The sequence below is a fragment of the Danio aesculapii genome, chromosome 23 (assembly GCF_903798145.1).
Source record: "Danio aesculapii chromosome 23, fDanAes4.1, whole genome shotgun sequence".
NCBI classification, from domain to species: domain Eukaryota; kingdom Metazoa; phylum Chordata; class Actinopteri; order Cypriniformes; family Danionidae; genus Danio; species Danio aesculapii.
Window position 1 is genome coordinate 36,280,550 of NC_079457.1, and position 26,382 is coordinate 36,306,931.

The 26,382-nt window shown below is 35.3% G+C and overlaps 1 protein-coding gene across 3 annotated transcripts; it reads right to left on the reverse strand.

The window, feature by feature from the left end:
• Positions 1 to 1,657: 1,657 nt before the first annotated feature.
• Positions 1,658 to 23,967, reverse strand: snphb (syntaphilin b). 3 transcript variants are annotated; one of them, XM_056448917.1, is made up of 7 exons: positions 23,846 to 23,967; positions 11,576 to 11,715; positions 10,032 to 10,106; positions 6,421 to 6,537; positions 5,205 to 5,312; positions 4,962 to 5,111; positions 1,658 to 3,329 (listed from the first exon to the last, which is right to left on the reverse strand). In XM_056448917.1, the coding sequence occupies exons 2-7, from the start codon at positions 11,617 to 11,619 to the stop codon at positions 1,691 to 1,693; spliced, it is 2,133 nt and encodes a 710-aa protein (XP_056304892.1). In that variant the 5' UTR covers positions 11,620 to 11,715; positions 23,846 to 23,967; the 3' UTR covers positions 1,658 to 1,690. The 3 variants fall into 3 exon arrangements, with proteins under 3 accessions (XP_056304892.1, XP_056304893.1, XP_056304894.1); XM_056448918.1 differs by lacking the exon at positions 10,032 to 10,106; XM_056448919.1 differs by lacking the exon at positions 6,421 to 6,537.
• Between the last annotated feature and the right edge of the window lie 2,415 nt (positions 23,968 to 26,382).

Sequence of the window (26,382 nt, forward strand, 5' to 3'; positions counted from 1 at the left end):
AGAACACTCCAGATCCAGATCTGTTTTTACATTACTGTGATGGTTGAGGTAGATGTAGACGTTAATAAAATACAATTAATGGGAAATTTAATATATATTATAAATAATTCTTGTTAACTTCCAGCCGCAGCCATATGTGATCTATAGAGGATTAACCATGTGGATGGATGATAACAGCCTTCTAAGCCTACCAGTAGGCGCAGAATATATGGCCCATATCTATCAGCTGATAATGCTTATTCAATCGAGTGATAACTTTCGAATCGGCTGGACTGATCAAGAGTCAGTTGGGACTGTAAAGTAATTTTACTTTCTCAATCGCTGTAGGGTGCAAATTGGGCCCAACATATGGATGAATAATTTAAAATGTATGGCCATTCGAATAGGACAAATGCATGAAAAATACTAATTTTAGAGAAAAATTTCAGATGGCACTTAGAGGGTTTTGCATTTGAACTCTTCATATATTGTGAAATATATTTCCAAAATAAAATAGATAATTAGCATTTTAGCATAGCAACAATTGTTTATCATGGAGTAAAGCTTCATTAAGGTCAGATTTTACATTATGTATGGATAATAACTGGTAAAATTATAAGTGGGTAATTATACAATTATAGTTTGTAATTATACTTCTTGTAATTTGTAATTATCTAACCAAGTGTAGTGAACCTGACTGTATTAAAGCTTAGCCTTATCCAAAAACATTTGGCTAACATGACAATATTTTAATGGTCACACAGTGAAACAAATTCAAATTATTTTCTGGTGAAAAAGCTTCCATGATGACCCTATTAAAGTCATTTAACCCTGATCATTGTATAATCCTCCTGAATCCTTCTTAATGTTAATATTATCTTATTATAATATATACTTTAGATACACATTTCAGCATTCAACTTGTACAGCATTTCAAAACCATCAGATAGTCCCAATGAATTGAGCCAGAATAATGACTAAATCTTCTAAAAGACTCCAGATGGACTACGTATCATTTTGTGACAGCACTTATCTAGGACACTAGTGGTATATTCAAAGCATATAAATAGCTCAGCAGGCGCTTGCCTGGCTCCTTAAGGGGAAATGATGGCTGCTCTGTGCCACACAGGCATGAATAATGGGACAGCTAACTACTGCACTCACAGAAACAACAATGATGGCCATTAGTAATCCAGATACTTTGGCTGTACTGTACATCACACAAGCAACACAAACACTCACTCTGATAAACCAATTCACACTCAGCACACACACACCCTCCATGTGACAGTGAGAGGGACACACAAATAGACAGGCCCTCCCCATCACTTATTGCGTCTTTTCACTTAAAATAAGGGTAATGCAATCATATTAAAGGGGATGTTTCAGTGTCACTAATTCAGAAATATCAGTGTCCATCCACATCACGTCCATCACTGAGAACTCTTAATCTCACCTCTTTACTCAGGGAAACAGATGTGGAGAAAGGTGAAAGCTCATATAAAGCCTTAATCTTGGTGTAAATACATGCTATGATTCAACTTCCATATTCTTAGCTCCTCTTGACTACAGACCACAGAGAACTACATCTTTAGGGGCCTGTACACAATCCCTGCCTCAAACAATCTTTTGCATGTTTTAACCAGACTCTAATTGCACATCTGACAGAAGAATGTTACTGGTTTTAGGGCTTCACAAGAAAGAGAATGCTTCATATATTCATTCCCCCTGGACCACCTCCTCCTGCAGGGTAGTGGCGAAGGCCACCTCCTCGACGAAGTGAATGTAGGGCCACGGTGCAGCAACCACGCAATAGAGAACCAATATGGTAAATTGGCTGACCGTCACGGTGTGGACCTCGACAGAACCACGCCACGGTGGGAACCACCGGCACGACCACTGCAAGCAAATCCACTAGGAAGTGCCGACTCCAGTAGTTCTTGACTGGTAAACCACAGCCAGATGATTTGGAATCTGTGTTCATTGCACTTTCATCCCCCTCATCTTCATCATCTGCACCTATATTTATTACATTATCCCCTGGAACCCCAGTCTCTGTTAGTACACTATGAGGCTGAGTGGTCTGAGGAAGGGACTCCTCCTCTGTCCCCACCAAGGGCTGCATAGAGCAAGGGGACATGCCAGGGTTTGGCAAAGGGTCTGTTACAGGTTGTGGTTGAACATTTGAGTTGCTTACTGGTGATCCAATTGTCTCTGTGGTCAAAGCTGTTGTGCTGATAGGTAAGTCTGTAAGGGGCTCTGAAAAACTAGTCTCCTTGTCAGGGGACTCAATGGGCATCAATGGAAAAGTTGCAGCTCCTTTGGGATCAGATGTAGCTGGTCCCCAATTCTCCATTGCGACTGGTGCAGACTTGGTGGAAAAGTCTGCGACAACAGAGGTTGTAGCAACTGTTGCTGTAATAGCTGATTCTGTGGCTACTGACTCAAGATCATCTCCTTCATCAGACATCCATGTAGAGGTTGGACTGCAGGCCTGAGAGCGGAACGTGCGCTCAGCAATAGTGTCCAGATCGGAGTTAAAAGATGTACTAGGACCATGGGCTGGAGCAGAGGCTGGGGCATGGTCATAGTCAGTTTGAATGCCTTGCTCACGAAGGTGGTGAAGATATAAGTGATGATGTGACAGACATGGATGGCTTAAACTAACACTGGCCCCCGTCCCGATACCACTGCAGCGGAGTGGCACAACTCTCGGCTCACTGCTGCACAGTCCTTCATAGGTGGAGGAATGCGGCAGGCGGGAGTACGCATTGACCAGCGAGGCTGTCTCTTGAGACAGAAATGCAGCCTCCAGGAGCAAATCTGCCTTGCTGGCTCCTCTCCCACTTTCTCCACAGCAAACAAACCCGCTGTCTTGCGTGCCCTCGCCTGACAAACATGGAATGTCGCACCCGTTTTCGTTAGTCTCATGTTCCGGGCCACCCTGATCACTCAACTTGGTGTAGGTAGAGCTGCGGGTAAGCGAGCGAGCTGGGGAGCCTTCGGAAGACCCCGCCAGCCCCTCGCTGACCTCCAGCCCTGCCCCCACCAATCCTCCACCTGCTAGGGCTTCTCCTGTTTTGGTAGTACCGATCTGAGCCAGCTCCATGCTTTGCAATAAAGACTCCAGTTTGTGGTTCTGGAGGTTTATATCTTGGAAGCCCTTCTGCACCCCTGTGTCAGTATCTCCCAGACTGGATTTGACAACGTCAACAACTTCTTTAAGCTGGTGAATCTCCCTGCGGGCCTCCTTCAGAGCCAGCTGGGCCTCCACACGGTGGCACTCCTCTTCAATCCAGTCCTCCTGCATACGAGTCAGCTGAGTACGCAACTCATCGATCTCAGAGTCCCTAAGGAAGGAGGAAGTAAAGGACAGAAAAATATATGGTGTCAAAAGAGAAAAGCAAGCAAGGAAAAAAACATTTTTTGTCCTATCCCAGGAACTTAGAAGTGATGTATGCCAACAGACAGCTACATCAAGCATAGCATTCAAAATGACAAACTAGAGGCTGAACAACAACTGAACAACTGGAGGAAGGACGATACACTGTGTTTTCTTTGTGCATTGTGAGTATCAGTATAACAGTAGTAGAAGGTAAATGTGCAGTTTATTTATGAACTGATTTCGAGAGGATCACATGCTTATGATTGATCACGGCTAGTCCCGCATCACATAATGCGCCAATCAGATGCCTACTAACTCACTATAAATAACCCAAGTTTTTTTACTACAGTCATCTTCGTCTTGAATTCCCCTTCCACCCCTACTCAGCCCAGTGGTTAGCACTGTTGCCTCACAGCAAGAACACCACTGGTCCGAACCTTTACAGGCTAGTTGGCGGTTCTGTGCGGAGTTTGTATGTTCTCCCTGTGCTCGCTTGGGTTTTACCCGGGTTCCCGGTTTCCTCCCACCATCCAAAGACATTTATTATAAGTAAATTGACTAATCCAAAGTGGCATTAGAAGACAAACTCTTAGTCAGCTATATCTCTCAGCTATTCCTAACACGTTCACAAGCAGGGGAGTTTTCGAGACCTACTTGAGCTCAAACTCCCCTCTCACCCTTCAAACGAGAGGGAGCCCCGGGCTCTTATATTCTGAGCTCAGAGCTCTCTCCCAGGACAGCATGCCAAACACACTTTATTTTCAATCATGAGCTAAGTGTGAACTCTTGAAGTATAATTTATCAAACTGAAATATTGAAATGGAGGGAAAAAGAATCACATTTGAAACCTGTAGTTCTACATGTGATTGAGGATGAAAAAAGAACACAATTTCAAAAACAAAGGCATCAGGTTAATGCCCCTAACATTAGCTGCATGTCTTTTAATAGTGCCAGTGTTTCAAACACATATATCTTTGTTCTTGTAGTGTGACAAAACATGACAAAAAGTGGGTATTCCACCAGTAGGAACTATGAAAAAAATCCTCCAGTGGCACAGCCCCTTAAAACCTATAACAAGCAGTCAGTGTTTGTTTGGAAAGCATGAGGAAAGTTTCTTCACTGAACACCATTTAAAGTTTACCAAAGACAGCATTTAATGTTCTTTTAATGCTGAACCAATAGGGCTAAACAGATGCTTGCCCAAACTTGCAACGAGCAAATTATTATTTAGCCAAACAACTGCCACTTTGATGAATAGGAATGCTAAACAATCACAGTCTTCAGAGCATTACACACAGATGACAAATGGAGGCTGCCATTAAATAAACAGTTTAGAAGTAAATAATCCGTGCTAATGAGAGAAATAAACACGACTGCAGTTTAATGCTAATATTCAGCATTTAGCAAATTAATAGGCAAATCTGTTTTTTATTTTTTAAATGGACATGAAATCAACCAAGTGAACATTTGCATAGAAATAAACTAGCCACTTTAATTAACCGCTACTTGCTTGAGCTGTTAAAAAATATAAAGCCAATTTCATCAGACTAATTAAATCCTGCATGGACCCTTATGCTGTAAATGATGGATGCCTCACCTGTCCTGCAGTCTTTCGATGGTTTCTTTAAGCCGTGCTCTCAGGTGCCTGATGCACACCTCTTTCTGTTGCAGTGGGGTGAGATATTGCTCAGGAGGAGGGGGTCGGATGCCATGGTTATCATTGCAGGAGGTGTATTTTATGTGACGCCTGACACGGATGAAAAAAATTGTATATAGAATTAAAGATATTATTTAAAAATATGCATGAAAAAGTGACATCACTAGGCAAGTCATGTCTCACCTATGGGTTGGGCTTCCATCACTGCCCTTGCATGACCCTGAATTACTACTGCTGCTGAGAGAGGCATTTCCATAGGGGTCACGGTTACTGACAGGTGCTGGACTCCGTCTGTTCCATAAATTAAAAAAAATAAATAAATCACAATTTCACAGCGTCACCTTCAAAGCCACTTAATAGGACACAGGATTAGGGCTGCATGATACCTCAAAATGAAACCGATATCGTGATTTGGAAAAAGCAGTGATGGTCATGCACATCTTGTGAGGGAAGCACGGCTCTGTGATTAGTATTAAATCTCTGAAGGCCAGAGGATGTGGAAACTGCAAAATCAAACAGTATTTAACTGATTTTATTGATTCAATGTGACAAATAGTAAAATTCAGACATTGGACTGAAGTTTGGAGTAAACCCATGTTATTAAATGTAACCTTATCACATACCTTTAGATGTAGACATAAAACGGTGCCTTAGATCATTGAGAAATGTCAACAAAAGCTGTCAAATCATGGAACAATTATTTTCGATTTCAGATTCATGCCAATTAAATGGTCCACTTTATTTTGGTGTTGCTTGTCAGTGAACTATGGCTCTGTGTGGTAAACGCTGCTTCATCTGAAAGTAGCTGCTACAGATTTACAGAACTGGCTTTACTGACAAAATGTGCATGACATCACATTTGATTAATCGTGCAGCCGTACACAGGATACAATACAAATAAAATACACAGACACACACTTACATGAACAAACACAAACATAATACATGAAAGACAAAACCAAACATGCTCACCAACAGTACAAAAAATGACAAACATGCCTCTATACATTGTCAACTGGTCAAAAAGGTGGAGACAAAACCTTTTATAGATTTAAAGGTGACATAAAACACTAAAAATGGCAAAAAAGTGCAAAGTAACACAATCATTTGTTTTATGTGTGAGATCATGATAAATATGTGTCACGAGTCGGTTATGATAAACTGGCAGCTGAAAAAGCAGAAACTGACAGCAGTGCCATCTCATGAGAGCAAAGATCCACATTTCACCACGATACATAAACGCAATTCAAACTTTAAACCCTCAATAAAATCAAAACTTTCGATTTTATAGGGAAATCGTGCTGTGGTTTAAATCCATGCTGACACAGATAACAAAGAGAAGTAAAGAGATGAAAAGAGATAGAAGTGATGAAAAAGAGAAGGATGATGGAGGGCTGACCGACAGTGGCGTTCCGGGGACTTTGGTGTCAGAAATCCTCTGCTCTGTCTCATAGAGACCATAATGCCTGACTCCATGGGTGTGTAGTCTAGCTCTATAAACCTGCAATAGTCAAAACTGACCCACAAACAAGAAGGCATCGTTACACAAATTGGCACACACCTAAAGGTCACCTTAACCTGTATTGTATAGATATTTAAATGAATGTTTCTTTGAAAAAACTGTACTTATTAATATTGGATGGATTTGGGTAGAAGCAGGAGTTGTGCATCCATGCATTATGCTCTATTTTTAGCTATCTCCCCCCTAAAAATAAGATTGTCATTGAATTTTCGCATGCAGATTTGAGCTTTTTTCTCCCTAGCGTGACTTACATCCCATTGAAACAATTTTTGGAAATAAAAAAAAAAGTAGGATTTGAACGGCAGTTTCCACTTTACATTGTGGGAGATTACTGTTGACTGGAATAACCATCGGCACCTCTGGTGCAGAATGTTTTTGAGAATGAGGAGCTAAATTGTACAGATAGAATCATATCATATTCATTCAAACCACTGTCTCACAGGCCAAAAACAAGACCTGCACTGATAACCCTTCATTTATTGGGTTTTACTGTGCTTGAATTGCTTCTCAATGGATTAAGTTCACAGTACTCAGGATTATTTTTTTAACTTAAATGGTTTGTTGCAATCGGTTTCCTTAAATTGTTCGAGTTACCTAAACTTTTTGGGTTTTACAAGGTGGTATTTGTTACAAGATTATAAGGGGAAAATTTATGTTTACATAATACACAAGATACACCGTTTATAACAAGCACTATTATATACATATAAATAAGAGTAAATTTTGATTTCATGTTGACTTTAAAGGGGCTATTTGTACTGTTTTTAATTCCGTAATGCTTTGTTATCAGCGGCACTGGTGGATTTTATGTGAACTGAAGCCTGCAATTTATTTGTGAACACATACATTACTATAGACTATAGGCCATGTAAAACTGGCAATACAAGACTATAGAATTACTGGTTTTTGATGATAGAATAATGGAATAGTATGGAATTGTTTGGCACTATCTTGAATATTGTTTAAGTATTTGTTTCTTACATCAACCAAAGAGACTCTCTTTGGAGCTTGTGTACACATTACAGTCTTTTGAATTTCCTGACTAAAAAGATTTTTACAGACAACCTAAAAAGTTTATACTGTTTTATTACTGTACACACATTGGCAATAATACATCAAGCTCTTTTAAAGAACTCCCTTAAATTGATCTAAAGCCTATTTATAATCTAAATGAAAATTGACAGATTCTAACTGACAGACTGTCTGACTTATTAATCAATTCACAGGTCAAGAGAGGACAGAGAGAATGATCATATAAGCTTCTTTTAAATATTGATGTTTTCCAAAAATCACTATAGCACAGAGTTTGGAGGGATCAGACCCATTTGCCACACTTAATAGCATAAGATACATTCTGAATATACTGTACTATGACTTGATAGAGTTACACAATCTCTTTTCTTTAAATAAATGTATCTTTTATGTAAATGAAAGAGAATATAGGTTGTCAGATCATTCTAAACATGCCGTTACATGCCATATGCTGACCTCACATAGCCTACCCAGTTCATAACACTACACAATAACCGGTCAAATAAGGAGTATGGGGAAGCTTAGTATAATGACTCTTTAATCTCTCAGAAACATTCTCTTTTGGGGAAATTTAAATCTGGGGTAAGTTTAAGCATTGACCACTGAAAATACTCATACCGTTAAACTACCTTTAAAGGATATTTGCAGCAGAGAATTTATAGTCTTATCAAAGCAATATGCAAACAAAAGAATTATACCTTAAATGGTTAATCACAAAATATAATAATTAATTGAATTAAAACCCGTAGAAACACTGAGTACAAAATATTAGCAGATCAGTGTTTAAAAACAAAAACATAAAACAACTGTTACTGAAATAAAGCTGAAATAAAAATATTAGTTTTATTATTAATTAATTACATTAAATAATTTGATGAAAAAAAGCGAAATAGAAAAACTAAAAGTGAATTCAAAATATTAATAAACAAGACACCAGAAATACACACTAATAATAATAGTAATAATAATAATAATAATAATAAAATTCCACTCATCCAAGTAAAAATGTCCTGCAATGACAAATCACCTATAGTAAACTGCTGTCCACCAGAACCACCGTTGGTGGGCAATAAGAGTTTTGCTGAACTACCTAACCATGAAAGCAAGCCAAGGTCATGGTTAAGGTGAGAGAACAAAGCAGAGATAATAAAAGTAAACAGCCAAAATAAACAAAGCGTGCTTGAAGAAAGAGTGAGAGGGGAAAAACAAAATAAAGAGGACTCTGCTATCAATACTGATAGCAAGGAAAGGAGGACAAAGAGAAAAGCAGCCAGTGTGTCCATCATGTTTTCAGCTAAACGTATACAAATTAAAGGAAAGTTGGGTAATGTGGTGTACTCAAAATATGCACTGCATTGCCACACACTTAGAATCATGACTGAATCACTTTAACAATCAATTCAGTCAAAGCCGGAATGGCTTAAAATGGAAAAGATTCCCTGATGTGCGCTTCCTCTGAAACTCTGTAAAAGACCAGAGGTCAGTGGTATCAGATCTGTAAAGATGGACAGTTAAAATCATTTTAGTCTTTTTCAGCAATCATTTTTTTATTATGACCTATTTTATTTTGTTCCATTTCAGCAGAATTTAATTAACATATCATCAGAATCAGAAAGAGCTTTATTGCCAGGTATGTTCACACATACGAGGAATTTGTTTTCGTGACAGAGCTTCTACAGTGCAACAGGATAACAGAGACAGGACAAAAAACAGATAATAAATATATTTTATCTATATCATGGTTAATTCTCTAGTAAATAATTCACCAATACACAAAAAAGCTGACACTCTCAAAATTGACAAATCAGGAATGATTAGTTCATCTCTGTCATAAGGAAAAAGTTTAAAACATTAACAAACTTTCAAGCCACATTTAATGTTACGAAAGCAACCTTCATCACAGAAATTTATTAAAATAAATAAAACTTTACATTATGACCAGAACTGCATTAAGTAACTGTAATGGTAAAATAATAATAATAAATTAACTATACACATTTGTAAGGACATTAGGAATTCTTAACTAATTCTTGCATCAAATCCTTCTGTCACTGCACATTTAAAAGAAAGAATGACTTAAAACTTGAGATGAACAAATCTTTTGTTTCTACCTCACACTCCAGCATATATGGTGTGGTCACGTAAACTAACAACTCAAAAACCGAAGACTTGAAAGATGAACTAATCATTTCTCTTTCCTGTACAAATCCTGTAAGACGTTGCACATGCGTTATTGAACAAATCGGTCCCTGAGATGACTCGTTCATGAATTACAATAAAGATTTGTTCAAAATGAATGAATTATTTAAGAACAACCCATCACTACAGATCTGCCTTCTCAGGTCCTTAACATGGGCATCAGTGGTAGCAGCTAATGGGCTGGTGTGGATGCCCAGTGAAGCAGTGTGGTCGACTACAGTCATGCCCTACTGTAGGGAACTAAATCAGAGTCTCACACGGGGGACGCAGTGGGAGATGACAGCATTTGTTGCAAGCGGTGCTTAGGCTGCAGGGCCTTCAGCAGGTTGAATCTGAGGAGAGAGATGAGACAGAGGCACAGAGCTGGGCTCTACTGCATTACCACCAACAACTCCCACTGACACCACTGCTACATCTCTAGCAATGACAATTGTTTTATTTCTGTACTCGGACAGAACTGTGGGTGTGGCTTCAACCAGAAATGTGCACAAATTAAACTTTTCCACTACTGTAGTGAATCGTAACTATCGTAAACGCTCCAGTTCTAATTCCACATGAGCCTGGTACAAGACTTGTTTTACACAGAATTCTAGGCACATTAGAAAAGCCATGCTTACATCGCCACTGTTGCCTGTCTGCCAGTTATTTTCATTACACTTCTGTTAACAAGGCAATGACTGACGCATTTGTATTGCATTCCAGAGAGCTCCGTTTTCAACACAGTGGAAAATAATACTGTATCCGTGCTGAGAAGCCCAGATTGTCACGGAATGGAACAATTAAGCAAAGAAAACCATTCAGCCCGATTGTGGGAAAGTGGCTAAAATGTACTTTTTTTTTTTTTTTTTTTGATGAAACTTACATGAATATATCATTATTAAAATTATAAAACGACATTTTGATGTAAATGAAGTGAAAATTTGTGATTTTTATTATTTATTTATTTTTTGTTTTTTAAATTAAGATATTAGCCCAAATCCCTATGACATGTTACATTTAATGCAAGCCAGTCCATATTAAACTTTTTGCATAAAACATACTGTTTCTTCTGTGATTCTAAAACATGACATGTCGTAGATTTTTTTTTGTTTTTTCCACAAGGACCCATTAATATTAATGAAAATTGAGAGTAAAGACATCTGCAATATTACAAATTATTACCTGGTCAAATATATGGTTTTATTGACTATTAATTTATCTATTGACGTTAAGATTAAAGTCAAGTTTTTTTTACTTTTAATTACTGATAAATTATATCCCTAAAAGTCCCTACAAAAGTTAATTTTATTTTTCACCGAAATCTCTTATTTTATTTCTTTATTTTTTTATTTCTTTTTATTTTATATATTTATTTATCTTATTTCTGAAATAATTTTAACATTCCATATTTTATTCCTGCTTACATTTTCTGGGCTCCATTTTATTAATTAAGAATGGGACTTCAGCATAAATTTGTGCTTTAGATCCTATTAAAATGTGCAAATAAATCTTTTGAATAGGCAGTTTTATACAACCTGTAAGTTGTGGGTGAACAAAAACCTGACAGCAAATAGAAGAAGAGAGAAATTAAAAGAGTTAAACTGTTGATGTGTTAATGACAGCAGCGGAAGTGAGAAATACAGAGGATTATTGAAGCATCTGAAGCTCGAAATGTCATTAAACTGCAGCAGATCAAAATGTGATTAAAAGGTAAACAGCAGTAGATATCAAGGGTTAGATATTACAGCAAAGCACCAACACAGCTGCAAGTCTGAAAGAATGCCTGTTAGAGAGATGATTAACTGATAGACAAAACACTTACTTGCGTGATCCAGAACCAGATCTTTTATTTGAAGGCGAAGACATGGAGTCAGCAGTCGTCTACGCTCCTTTTCCTTCTTCAGCTGGATCTGTCTTCTTCCTCTCTGTCAACACAGCAGGAAACGCTCAGCTGCAGCCAGACTGAACAGAACACACAAACACAGACAATTTTCTCAGTTTGACTGTCGTAATGGAGTAAATAAATAAAATAAAAGCTAGTTAAAAATGTTTTCAGTATCACACTCAAAAAAGATCATCATTTTAACAGCAGAATGTAAAAATGCTATTGTAAAGCTGTTCTTTTTTTTTTTACTAATACATTTAACAGGGTGTAAGGTTTTTTAAGACCATCAAGAAGTAAATTTTAGACTTAGACTTGATTTTTTTTCTTTCTCAATTAAAAAACGAATTCTAGTTATTAATTTCTTGGCCACACATTTTAAATAACGTGTCAAAACAAGCAGTCCCTAGTTGTATACATACCAACTTTAAATAAAATTTAAACCAAACGTATGCACAACAAACTGTTATAGTATCATCATTCTCCCTCTCTTTTTAGATGGGATGGTGGGCCAAACTAAAGGTTACATATTTTGGCCCTACTTTGGGAACCTCTGTTCTATGATCTTATTCAACATCCCAAATCCTACCTAATATTTATATCCTAACTATAAATAAGCAGCAAATTAAGAGTTTATTAATGTGAAGTTAACGTTAGCTCTACTATTAAAGATCTGGGTGTCATATTAGACAGCAATTTAACTTTTAAAAATCATATATCCCATGTCACAAAAACTGCTTTCTTTCATCTGAGAAATATCGCTAAGGAGTATGCTATCCATCTCAGATGCAGAAAAGCTAGTCCATGCTTTTATGACTTCTAGGCTGGACTACTGTAATGCACTGTTTGCTGGCTGCCCAGCATCCTCTATTAACAAACTTCAATTAGTACAAAATGTAGCTGCCAGAGTTCTTACCAGGTCTAGAAAATTTGATCACATCACCCCAATTTTATCCTCCTTACACTGGCTGCCTGTTAAGTTTCGTATTGATTTTAAAATATTGCTTCTTACCTATAAAGCTTTACATAATCTAGCTCCTGTTTATCTAACCAACCTTCTGTCTCGCTACAATCCAACTCGCTCTTTAAGGTCTCAAAACTTAGGGCTTCTGGTAGTACCTAGAATAGCAAAGTCGAGTAAAGGAGGTCGACCCTTCTCATTTATGGCTCCTTAACTCTGGAATAGCCTTCCTGATAACGTCCGAGGCTCAGACACACTCTCCCAATTCAAAACTAGATTAAAGACCTATATCTGTTCAGAAAAGCATACACTTAGTGGGCTTCCACACAGGTTCTGCATCTTGTTTATATACACTATGAACAGCAACTACGCTAATTATTTTCTTTATTCTCCATTTCCACCTGGGGATACTCTTCCCGAGGCCCTCAGACTATGCAGAGTCACTGATTCGATCCAAGACCAACGGCGAGATGATCTCAAGGTTTCCATATCCTGGACCAGGCCGTATCCTGAGCAGCTACTGTGATGGTATAACTTATATTATAAATATATCGAAGTATTTTTTCCCAGTGTATTTTTCTGATCAATTATACACAAGTGTTTTGGTTTAAAATTAATTCATTTAATTATTTTGTTCATAAAAATATGTTGTTTTGTATTTACATTGTATGCTGTACATTAGAATGGACCAGAGGATAAGCTATTTGGTATGAATTTGTCAATGACAGCTTTCTAAACAACAACAACAAAACAAAACTTTAAAAATCAACCAAAAATGAAAATTATATCATCATTTACAGACACTCCCTTTTGATTCTAACCTGAATTACTTTCTACACGCTGGACTTAAAGGAATACACAAAAACAATTCAGAATAAATACTTTATTTTGGCGAACTGTCCAGTCATGGCAACCTCTAAATGTTTGCACATACTCTCATTTTTATTAAGTTAGGCCAACCAGTTGTCCATTGCTCTAAAGGTTGTCCATTTGCTCTAATCTGTCTAACCTCTCCACACTCAGCAGAGCTGGATGCAGCACTGCTTGCAGAGCTGTATTAAATCTAACATTGTGCTGACACAGACTAGCTGATCTCTGAGTCTGCACTGGTGTGAAGCCAGACAACAGACATAACAGAGTGCTAACTTTCATAGTCAGACTGCTCACTGAAATCAAGATATGCCTGAAGCTTTTTCATTTTCCGGATGCAGCTATTAAATTTGAGAGATATAGGCAAATGAGGAGAAAAGGAAGGGTAAAAAGCAGTGATTTCTGCAGTAGTGGGCACCCCGAGACACATGGTGAGAGGAAGAGGGATTAATGAGCTAAATAATTAAAAAGGAACTGGCACAGCTCAGTATTAGAGGCAATATGCAACCCACAATATGCAACTCAATCCTTAACCATGATGAGAAGACTCTTTAAATCTGCACTGACACTTCATGTTATTATACATTTATTTTCTTTTCGGCTTAGTCCCATTATTAATCTGGGGTCGCCACAGCGGAATGAACTGCCAACTTTTCCAGCATATGTTTTACGCAGCAGACGCCCTTCCAGCTGCACATGTTATTATTGTCATTCTAAACAGTACTTTTAACTCCAGTTTAAGACTCATTGCAAATATGTGTCTAAATATTTCTGAATCTGCAAAAATTTACTTGAATGTACATTTGACTGCAGTTTCTAGGTGAAATGAACACTACAGGTAGGATGACACAAACAACTTTTGCTCCTTTTCACACTAAAATTATTTGCAGAGCCATATTATCAACAAATAAATGTCTATTTTCAGCAAATAAGTACCACAAATACATTAAATTGTGTCGATGATTTGGTATCTAATGCATTTGCCTGACCTATCTATCTCCATATGGACATATTTTCTGGCGTGGTCAGTTTGCTTGGTAGCTCACTTTGTATAATGTTGTACTTGTAATGCAGAATGCAGAAAATCCAGGTAAAACTACGTGGTTGTGGTTTCCAATGAGCCTGGGGTGAACCTTTCACACTTTAGAAGTCACTTTATTTCAGTGAAAATAACCATTTTTGGTTTTTCTTATTGTGAAAAACAATTTCATCTAAAAGAACCCTTCTCCACTGTAAAGAACCTTTTCTAGAATGAAATGTTTGCAAGGAAGATTCTGCATGATGGAACCATAATTGGTAATAAAATTTTATATACATAGAAGTGTACAGCAGGAGCTGCTAGCCAATCATGTGCCTAATTTTAAAGTGCTTTGGACAGTCAAGGAAACATTGCGCATTGTATATAAACAGTTGTTTCAGAATTTAAAGAGAAAATAATACAAGAAACTGTTCCATTATTATCATGATTGTCCCCCAAAAAAATTTGTATGTAAATGAGAGCATTATTCAAAGGTTTAGAATTGTACAGTGTGAAACAATGTATGAACTCCCAGGATTAAAGGGCTCATAAACTCAGAAATGCCTTGATCTTTCGAGGTCATTTGACTATCAGCTTGTTAAGTGGGACATCATGCGAACTGGCTTCCGTGTCCAAGCGCTAGGGCTGTGCAATTTGGGGAAAATAACTAATTGCAATTTTATTGAGTTAGTTAAAAAAGAAACTGAAAAGATATTAACTTACTCCAACATTTATTCAAATTTGTTTTTAAATATTCAGAAATGAAACAAAATTTTCTCTAGAGCAAACAGTAAGCACAAATAAAATAACCTTAACTTTCTGTAAACAAGTTGAACAACTCAAATTAGGGAGATAATGTAGCTTATTATACAAAAAAAAAAGCAAGAATAATAATCATAAAAATACAAAACACTCAGCAAACTAATATGGCTGATAAGTGGCAGATTGAAAATTTCTGATTGGACAGAATGAAAGTGTGCTCACTCAATTGGCTATAAGACTGTCACACACAGACAGCAGTCACGCATTTGATCTGGGTGGGGGAAATTAAATAATATATATATTTTTTTTTCATATCACAGCCTCTTGCAATTAGCTAAACACAAAGTTTCAAAACATGATTGCGATTCGATTCCGATTAATTGCACAGCCCTACCAAGCACTATATCAAACTGTATGGGGAGGCTCAACAAATGATAATAATAAAAGTTTACAAAGTGATGTATATATATGAAGAGTTTAGATGACCTCTAAGTGCCATCAGAAATTTTAATTGAAAATGAGCATTTTTCTTGGCCTTCTTTATTTTAATTTGAAGACCATGAAAAGGACTTATTCTTTGCAATAAAAGTGAAATTACTGAACCCACACTAGCCTAATAAACATGGTCAGTTTAGAAGAAAATTTTAGACGGCATTTAGAGATTTTTCCATCTAAACTCTTCATATATATCCAAGCCTAATATCAGATGGCCAGAAAGTGAGTATTTTTTTATAAATTGGTAAAGTATTTTTGTCTGTGATGCAGCTGTTGTATACATCATGATTTAATATTTTAAAATTTACTTTAATGTGTGAAATGACTAAAAAGTGGCCATAAATGAATATTTTCTCAGTTCAAATGAGTAGCGGCTTGGACCCGGAAACAGTATTTCATACGTCATGATGACTTAACAAGAGGATAAACTAAACTATTCTCAGAAAATTGTGTTAGTGAAACATGCATACAAAAGTTTACATTAGCGGGTGTTTACTTCCAGGTGTAAAATCCACCACAACTATTCTTAGGTTAAATCAGAACAGAAAATAGCTAATTTAATGTAAATTATGATGCTTTCTGATGTTAAAATCTTCCTAAGATTGTAAGTGGACCCGAGAGAAAAGTACAAAATAAATAATAAAATGGGCAGGCCATGATTCCTTGTAACTGTTAATTAATCAGGGTTTAAAATGTCTCAAGGTTAACTACTGTAGGCAAAATAGTGAAAGCACTTCAAAAATGAACAAGACATAATTAAGCAATAGTAAAACTAATTACAACACTATGTGGCAAATGACTTAAAAAATAAAACTGTTCTGAAGTAGCCCTTAGTTGAAGTGCTACATTATCTAAAACTCAAATTAAATTATTTATTTATTTAAAGGGCAAGAACATCATAAACCCATCTTCCAAACAGAGAATATATATATATATATATATATATATATATATATATATATATATATATATATATATATATATATATATATATATATATATATATATATATATATATATATATATATATATATATATATATATATATATATATATATATATATATATATATATATATATATACCACTACAGTTTCACACTTAAGCTTTAGAATAGCAAAGCAACGGAGACCTTGTTCGGAGGGGCAGAAAACGCACAAGCGCTGAGTCAATACCGGGACAGTGTGCTATGCTCTCCCTCTGACGCAGTGTGAGTCATAATGTAGAGCACAGCTGCAGGATCTGTCCTGCATGTCCTGATTCAACTTTACACAAAAGAACAAAGCCTCAATCTCTCTAACGGTCTCTGTCATCTACATAAATATCTCTTACTGTTACTGTATATTGAAATTATTAATTGCATAACAATTCCTAATGGCTATTTTAACTATAACTTTGACTATTCATGGGTGAATGGAGCACATTTAAGTGAAAAAAAAATAAATAAAACATCATGATGCAAGACTCAGTTGCCATATACACAAATACAACCTTAAAAATGTTATTTGCACAGATTATGAACAACTTTCATAAGACAGAATTAAAACAATGTATTATAAGCAGCTTTCTAATTCAGTGTGATGCAGAAATGTGCTGTGTCATGTTCCTGCTGTCATCAGCACTGACTGACCTCTGCCTGCTGTCGCCTGAGATGTGCCCAAAGCTGCAGATGAGCGATTATAACAACCCAGCACTTTTCTTCTCTCTCGCAGGCCACATTCAAGCCATACCACAGCAGAAAATGCTGATAAACTTACAACTAGGGCTGCAATACTGAAAAAATGTGCAATATGCAATATTGTTATTGAGTATTGCAATACTAATATTTCTTAAGAAATAACATTTCTGTAGAAAAATGCTATTTTTATTAACTATGTTTTTAAATCATGTATTTATGTATAAATATGAATCACTTAACTTTAATTTGCTTTAAGTCAGTTTGATGTGATGCCAGTTAAAAAAAAACCTATTTGATTTAACTTAATTTGAAGTCCACAATAAATCAAAATTTACAATGTTTAGTTTGTGCACATTGTTACAATCCATGCTAGGTCATCCACTTAAAAAAATTGGTAATCTTTAATCAAAATCTAACCATTTGCTTCTCTTTTGAAATAAATAGCAGCCCTTCTCTGATGATGTCAGTTTGATGTATTGGGTGAAATATGCTTAGCCACACCACTTCCAACTATTAGTTTGAGATGAGAGGAGGGGCCCAAAAATAATACCCCGTCCCATTCCTAATATTCTGTTTTAGTTCAAAAACATCATCATATTGAATTGAAATTCTACAGCAATGTTGGGTTCATGCTGACTTTAAGGTAGCAACTTTTTGTGCAAAAATAAGTGAAATAAAATAAAGATAAAATTATATATACACTGTAAAAAGTGATTAGTTACTTAAAGCTAGTAAACCAATTGCCTTAAAAGCAACAATGTAAAAACTTTACTTAAAAACTCACTCAAAATAATGTAAGTAAACCCATTGTAACTTGGAGCTGTTGACTTAATTTTTATACTTATGCAGATTTTACAATTTTTAAAAAAATAAAGCCAACTAATCGCATTTTATAGTGTAGTTACATTTAAAAATAACAAATGGTAATAGAACAACAATATTACTTATACTGTATCTCAAATACAAATTAGACACTGAAAAATATCAAATATGACATAATAGGGATGTTATGATCACCAGCGACCTAATTCTGGCAGATCGCTGGTAAAAACACATATTGTTAAAAATTCGCTGTTACATGGACTACAGATCCAGTCATGCACCACACACACTCACACCTGTTCCTGTGTTTACTGTTGCCTGCCTGACTATTCTCTGCATAATAAACCTGCATTAGGATCCGCACTCCTTTGTCAGCATTAGGCATGGGACGATAACCATTTTAAAGGTATACCGCGGTTTGGAAAAGTCAAGGTTTCAAAACCGCCAAAATTTTCTGTAATACCGTTCCTCAGGTATGTGCAAGATTTTTTATTTATATTTTTTTCTAGAGCAGAAAAAATATCCAAAGATACCATTTTAAGGTAATGTAAAGAAATCTGTGTTTTTGAAACAAATGAAGACACCAGAAGTCAGTGATTCATTTTCATTTTTAAGCCTGATGTGTTTACTGCTCCAAAATATTATAAATCTTTCAAAAAATTGAATATATTGTTTTCAAATGGGGGAAAAAAGCCCAGACATTTAAAAAGAATATATGTTAGTGCAGTGAGCACTATACCGTGATACCGTGAAATGGATTTATTTTTATCCAAGGTTATCATACCGTCAGAATCTTATCCCGGCCCATGCCTAGTCAGCATCCCCGCTCACATTACAGAAGACTCAGCCCTGATGTGTGTGTGTGCGCTGTATAAATATTCCATGTAATTAGTTTTTGACAATCCTGCTGTGTTTTTGCAATCAGTCAAGATCAGAAACCGGTGTCAGTGTGTGGTGCATGAATGGAACTTGTAATCCATGTAATGGCGGATTTGTAGTCTGCTGCGTTCTGTGCGTTATTCAGCGATCTGCAGCTGCTAGATCGCTGGTGATCATAACAAGGGGACTTCACAGATCACACCACATCTATAACAGCACAAAGAAACTATATTGTTGGAATCAGAATGTTTTTTTTTCCAGCTTATGAATGATAAAAATACTGACAGCCAATCAGAATCAATTCTGCTTTAAAGAGCTTAAGAATTTAAAGCGGCAGTTGACAAAACAACAGCATGCATTTATAATAAATAGTGCAATAGAAAAGAACTGTTATAGATCAAACAATTTGAAGAAACCGATTGCGGCAAACAAATTTAAGTAGACTAACTTTATTTATTTGATTTCAGTCAACTTGAACCAATTACGGCAATCAGTTTCCTCAAACCATTTGAGTTGCTATATATTTGTTTGGATTTAATTCATTCTATTAACTAAACTCCTACAGATTTGAAAACTGAATATGAAATATTTAAGTTATTCATAGTCTTAGGCCCAATCCCAATTCTGTTTTTTACCCCTACCCCTTCCCTTTCCCCTTGGCCCTTACAACCGAGGGTGAAAGGGAAGGGCTTCAAAATTTAACCCTAAGAATTGGGGTAAATTTGCCCCTTCAACACCTGCACACATCATCACATGTCATCGCGATCTCTTGCTTCATATGAGATCAGACGATGGCGACTGCTGTAACTATTCCAGTTGTGCTTTTTTTTGTATTTATCTTCAGGAAATCACTGAAGGCATATATTATGTTATCATAACGATCTAATGTGGCAATAAGATCGTAACTATACTGTGCATTTACACAGTAGCCATATTCATCAATGTAAACACACCAAAAATAACATTATCATTATAGCAGACACTGTAAAAAGCCCATTCCCAGCCACCAGACATTGCTGAAAGGGTATTTGAGTGTAATCGAGTGTCAGAATGTTGTGGGACTGCTGTACAGGAGTTATTATTAGGGATTATGGATAGCAAAATTTTGTGGGTTTTTTTAAAGCATGATGGTAAACATGAACATGGTTATGAATATATTAAAACATGTGCTTCTTTGTTGTAAAAATTCGTAATAATGACAAAAAGAGAATTAGGGCACCCTTACCCCTTGACGTGAACGCGCAAAATGAGGGGTAGGTGTAAGGGGAAGGGCTAAGGGGTAGAATTGAGATTGGGCCTTAATGTTTGATGATATAAACTCAAATAATAAAAATGTATATAACTCAATGTATATAAGTTTACAGTACTCAAACCATTTGCTTTCAAAAGTTAAACTGTTTGCTGCAATCGATTTCCTTAAATGGTTTGAATTAACTTATCGGGCTTTAGAGTTATCTTTATAGTTTTTATTCTTGATATGGATGGTAATGGACTTATATAAACTAAACCCTAAGTTAAAGTTGCACTAAGTAATATTTAAAGAGAACTTCTGACCATAGTGTCGAACAGAGTCTCAAAACACACTTGCAGCCATTCAGCAAAAAGGTATGTTTCTAGGAATGATAGCAGATATATCAAAAAGTGGCAAGGTCTTGATGGATTGCTTTGGTACTTTATACATCAATTTGTTTTGCAAAAAATACTGTTGAAGTCAAAATGATTAAACCCCATGAATTATTAGCCCCCTGTTTATCCCTCCCCCCCAAATTCTGTTTAACAGACAGACTTTTTTAACACATTTCTAAACATAATAGTTTTAATCACCCATCTCTAATAACTGATTTATTTTATCTTTGCCATGATGACAGTAAATAATATTTGACTAAATATTTTTCAAGACACTTCTATACAGCTTAAAGTGACATTTAAAGGCTTAACTAGGTTAAAGAGGTTAACTAGGCAGGTTAGGGTAATTAGGCAAGTTATTGTAAAATGATGGTTTGTTCAATAGGCTATCAAAAAAAAAAATAGCTTAAAAGAGCTAATAATTTTGAGCTTAAATTGGTTTAAAAAAAAATTTAAAACTGCTTTTATTCTAGCCTTCAACAACTAAGACTTTCTCCAAAAGACAAAATATTATCAGACATACTGTGAAAATTTCCTTGCTCTGTTAAACATCATTTGGGAAATACTTAAAAAAGAAAAAAAAAATCAAAGGGGGTTTAATAATTCTGATTTCAACTGTGTAGTGCACCTTTAACAGTCATTGTGTATCTTGCATTAAAAAGAACTGTACGAAGAGGCACCATTTATTTTAGTGTTAATAACTATTCTTGTAATATAGAACCACTCACAATGAAAATGAGTAAGTCTGTCATACTGTATGGTTTGCCTTAATCTAATGGGAGCAGACCAAGATGGATTAGGAATAGAGGTCATTATCAGGTTTCTGGAGGGTCCTGGGAGAGAAGTGATCACTCTGTCAATGGATTGATTGGAGCTGAATGCAATGAATGCGGCAGAGCAATAAAACATGAGCTCTGAAGTGAATGAACAACACAGAAGAATGTCATGTCACAAAGACCTACTTTAGTAATCAATAGAATTAGCTTTATAAGATAATCAATATTAAAAAGCGGTAATCAATATTATAATAGAGCAGTAATTAGCATTAGTTAGAACTCAGTAGCAATTACAAATAGTATGAGATGCAAGATTAAATTAATACTTAGAATACTGGAGTGTTTTATGGGAAAATACTATTTCAATCCTTTGGTTTAAAAATGTAGGTTTAAATCCATGTTACTTGCAATTTCTATGTAATTATTTGTAAACTTTAATAGCAATTTCTGATTGAACAGGATTTCAATGTATTTAATAAAAGTAAATTCAGGTAAAGTGGGACACTTTCTGATATTTATTTTGTCATTGTTATTTTTTTTTATTTAAGAAAACAAGACTTATACGGCAACATGTATTAATGTTGAATTAAATTCATTCAGACATAATTGGATAAGCCTGTTATTTTATTTATTTTTTTAAATATTTGTATGCTATACTTTATTTAATTGTAACTTTATTTCATTTTTATAAATATTTTTAATTAGTTGTTTTTATATTTTCCAGTTATTGTTTCAATGTTAGTTTAAAATGACTCTTTTGATTAATTGTTTGAATAATAATAGTCAAAATGATATTTATTATTCTGATGATAATAATAGTCATTTTTTTATTTCAGTGCTACTTTTATTTCAGTTAGAAATTTCAGTCAATTTACTAATTCAGCATAAATGCATTTCCATTTTCTTCTATTGTTCATTGTTTAATTAGTTACATGCTTAATTTCTATTTTCCTTTAAGGTATAAATTGTAATATTTATATTTCATTTGAATTAAATAGTTTTAACATAATGTGAGCATTTTCTTATTTATTTTATCTATTATTATTTATATTATTATCAATAAAAAAAATCTAAATAATTTTAGTTAACAAAATCAACATTCACAGACACTTATGAATGATACAGATCATTCACTGTGTTCAAGGCTGATGACGACAGCAAAAACATGAATAAGAACAACAGCACAAAGAATCAATACTGTAAAAATCACTTTTGGAATGATTTTTTTCCAGATGATGAACAATAGAAAGAGCTTTAAAGAGCTCCAGCGTTTAAAACGCCAGACAACAAAACTGCTGACAGATACTGACAGATGATTAAGCTTAAGTGTCCACTTCACCTGTATTTACCCTACAGACTGAAATACAATAAGTGTGCTATTTGTAGCTGAAGCACATTTGGCTGAAAGCAACGTGGTGAGGTTTGTAAGATTGGTTTGCATGCTGAGAGGATGTAGATCTGGTCTCCATAGAGACAGCCATTCAGACACTATACCAGAGCCGGAGCTCCACAAGTGTGACTGGCTACTGTGTGTGTGTATGTGGTGAGACAGACAGACGGGACAGCATAATGACATTACACAACCACGAGGCAAACAGGTTCAGTGGCTAGTCTACATGCAACAAATGCAATCCTTCTCAGAGAAGAGGGTGATAATTATTGCAGCACCACAGAAAGAGAGAGTAAAGAGATGAACAGTGAATAGACATACTGTTTGATCTGCTGATTTAATATGTTTGCAATTATGTAACCTTCCTTAGTTGTGATAAAGACTACAGATGATGATCTTTCTAGATCCTCGCCAATCCACTCTCGAGCACATTCTCTCTGCAATATGCAAGTCCTTAAAGGGATGCAAGGTCATGCTGCACCCTAGGCCGTACAACTACAGTTTCCCTGTCACGACTTACAGAGCACGGGACGTACTGAAACTAAAATTGACACTTAAGTCATATCTTGTAGTGAAAGAATGGCAGATTTTAAGTTATGGAAACGTAGTGTTAGTTTACAACAAAATGAACGTGGGAAACAAAAACAAACGCAAGATGCAGACGCGTGCTCGCTGCCAGAAACATCTGCTGTGCGCGCGCACATCAAAACACCGAACCTATGTGTCTCAATACACGCTTCAAATACACAAGGTTTACGGCGAGAATGTATCATACTGGTCTGCCTGGTTCATATAAATTAAATGAAAGCAATGTATCTGCCGCGTCACAGTCCTTGTTGTGTCCTACACGCAAGAAATGCAGAAGGAGTCTTTCGCTACAGAGATGCATCATAATTTGCACGCCATATTGCAATACAAAGCATTTGACATTTACCTGGTTGCAGCCTTCCAGTTTGAATCAGCTTGTCTTTATGTAAACAGCGGTGTTTTGTCGTGTTTACCCGGGTGCTCGTCCCCGTCAAGGACTCCACCACAGCGGTGCTCCGCTGCTTGGGAGCGCGAGTCGACGGGGCGGAGCTGCAGATGATGATAATGATGGTGATTCTGGCGCGAGAGCTCTGTTTGATAGCCTGCCGAGGGAGGACGAGCTAAAACCAGATACGTAATATTACGACAGTCTACTTAAAGGGAACCACACTACCACTTATAGTTGTGAAAAGAAAAAAAAATCTGGTAAAATATTTTTAAAATCATACAATAAGTATTCTTTACCTGGCCCGTAGCCAGCCTGGTAAAAGGGGTGGTTCTTTTTTCTCTAAAAGTGTACCTTTTTGCAGCATTTTAGCGACTTTTTAAGTTTTAGCTGAATTAAATTTTAGCTGAATTAGCTTGTTAGATGGTCATCATAATCACATTTTTTGATGTACGAAAACTATTTCCTAAAGATTTAGAATAAAGATGAAAAAAAAATCACCTATTTTAAAATTATATATCATTAGAAAAGGAATCTGTTAAAGTTTTAAATTAAAAACTGTAGTCTATTGCCATTTATTAGACAAATAACAAACTGGCCAGCACATTAAATTTTCCTCAGTCAGGCCATTTCATAAAATAATATTAAAACATAATAATAATAATAATAATAATAATAATAATAATAATAATAATAATAATAATAATAATAATATAGAGCTTCACAATTTTCTAGCCTCTCTTGAAAGAAAAAAGTAAATTTGTAAATTCATGGATAACAATAGCTAAAATAATATTCAAATCAATTTTATTTGAACTAGTTTTAATTTGAACTACAATATGTTAAATATCAGGTTAAATAGAGCAGATATGTGAATTCTAAATATGTAAATATAAAAATCTAAACAATGACATGAATTATTAACCCATTTCTGGAAAATATTAAATTGTCTCTTGTTATTCAAATGTAAATTGCTCAGTCTCTTTAGTAAGGAAGGGCTGGCTACCATTTTTCATAAAATCCTTATTTTAAAAGAGACTGATTTTAGCAGAAATATATATATTTTTACTGTGGTTACTTACTAACAAGAGAGGTCTATCAAAACTAGGTGTTATTTTGTATGAAAGAACAACTCCAAAATAACTTTACTTTAAACAAAAGTTGCACATTGTTGCTTTTGACACCATAGGCAGGGACGAATGTAACACATTAGTGGGTCAAATGTAACACAACAATTTTTGCTAGATTTACTGGCATAAATTTACTTAAATATATCTGACTATGACCTTGTTAATGTTATCTGCAAATATATGTTGTCCTTTATTTTTGCAAAAAATATTAAACTGCATTTTCAGTTCCATCAAATGTTGCAAAAGCAATCCAACAATGTAAAATATTACAATTTTCTTAAACTTTTGAATATTTTTATTATTATTGGCAATGTGCATTCATTTTATAAAGCATCAGAAGAGAAACACTGCAAAACTCTAAGGTCGAAGCCACCCACCTTAGATTTCCGCTCTCCCCTACTCTCACTTCGAATCGCTCATTGAAATTCTAAATAGGGTTTTACTGGTACTACATCACAATTTTAAAATAAGTATCAAGATCTCAGATAGCATAAGTTAATTTTACTTCAGTTACATAAAGGACTCAATTTGAAATTGATAAATTACTGAGACAAGTTAAATGGATGGAAACAAAGTTGAGCAGAATGATCAACTCTTAAAATAACCCCTCACTAAATCTATCTAGTAATAGCAAGCACTGATTTTCTAGACATTGCATTCCCATGCGACTCTAACTTGCTTCTGTCTGCGTAAAATATCAAATATCAGGCAGTTTTCACTGTTCAGGCATCAGAGTAACCAGAGATAACAGTCCCAGAGAGAGTCGCTCTTCAGCACCATGGATAGCTCTCCACACGGCTTGACTGTGTGAAATAGCTACTCACAATTGAATCAAACCGAATCAAACCCACATATCTACAATTAACTTACAAAAAGCATTTTCATTTTAAAAATATGATAAACATTTAACTTTTAAAAAAATGTATCAGAAATTTAATGACAAAGTTTTAAGATGTTTACACTTGGCATAGGTCTACTCTTTAAAACAAATCAGACATCTTTTCAAATAAGTCCCAAAACGAGCTGTTAAAAACATAATAAACTTATGATAATTATTATAAACATTTATTTTTATTATTGTTATAATTTTTATCACTATACTTAAAGAGCTGACCTTTACAATGACTAGGATATCATTATAATTATGTTAAATCAGTTATAATTAAGGATGGATTTGATGAAATGTGTTGGATGCTGTAGTGTTTAGTGCATTTAGTGAATGATTGAGGCCAATAATGCTTTGTTAGAAATGAAGAATAAACAAGAAACCCATTCTTTAGTTTATTTTTTTGTTGTTATTTATAAGTATTTAGAGACTTAAATTTGCTATACAATGTGCATTTAAATGTTACAACCACGAATGCATGG

Excerpts from the sequence above, each read along its gene's own strand:
- snphb (XM_056448917.1), bottom strand. The coding sequence starts at position 11,619 with ATGTCTTCGCCTTCAAATAAAAGATCTGGTTCTGGATCACGCAA. Across the intron at positions 10,107-11,575 it reads TCTGGTTCTGGATCACGCAA|ATTCAACCTGCTGAAGGCCC; the intron begins GTAAGTGTTTTG and ends CTCTCTCCTCAG. Across the intron at positions 6,538-10,031 it reads TCTCCCACTGCGTCCCCCGT|TTTTGACTATTGCAGGTTTA; the intron begins GTGAGACTCTGA and ends TTTGTGGGTCAG.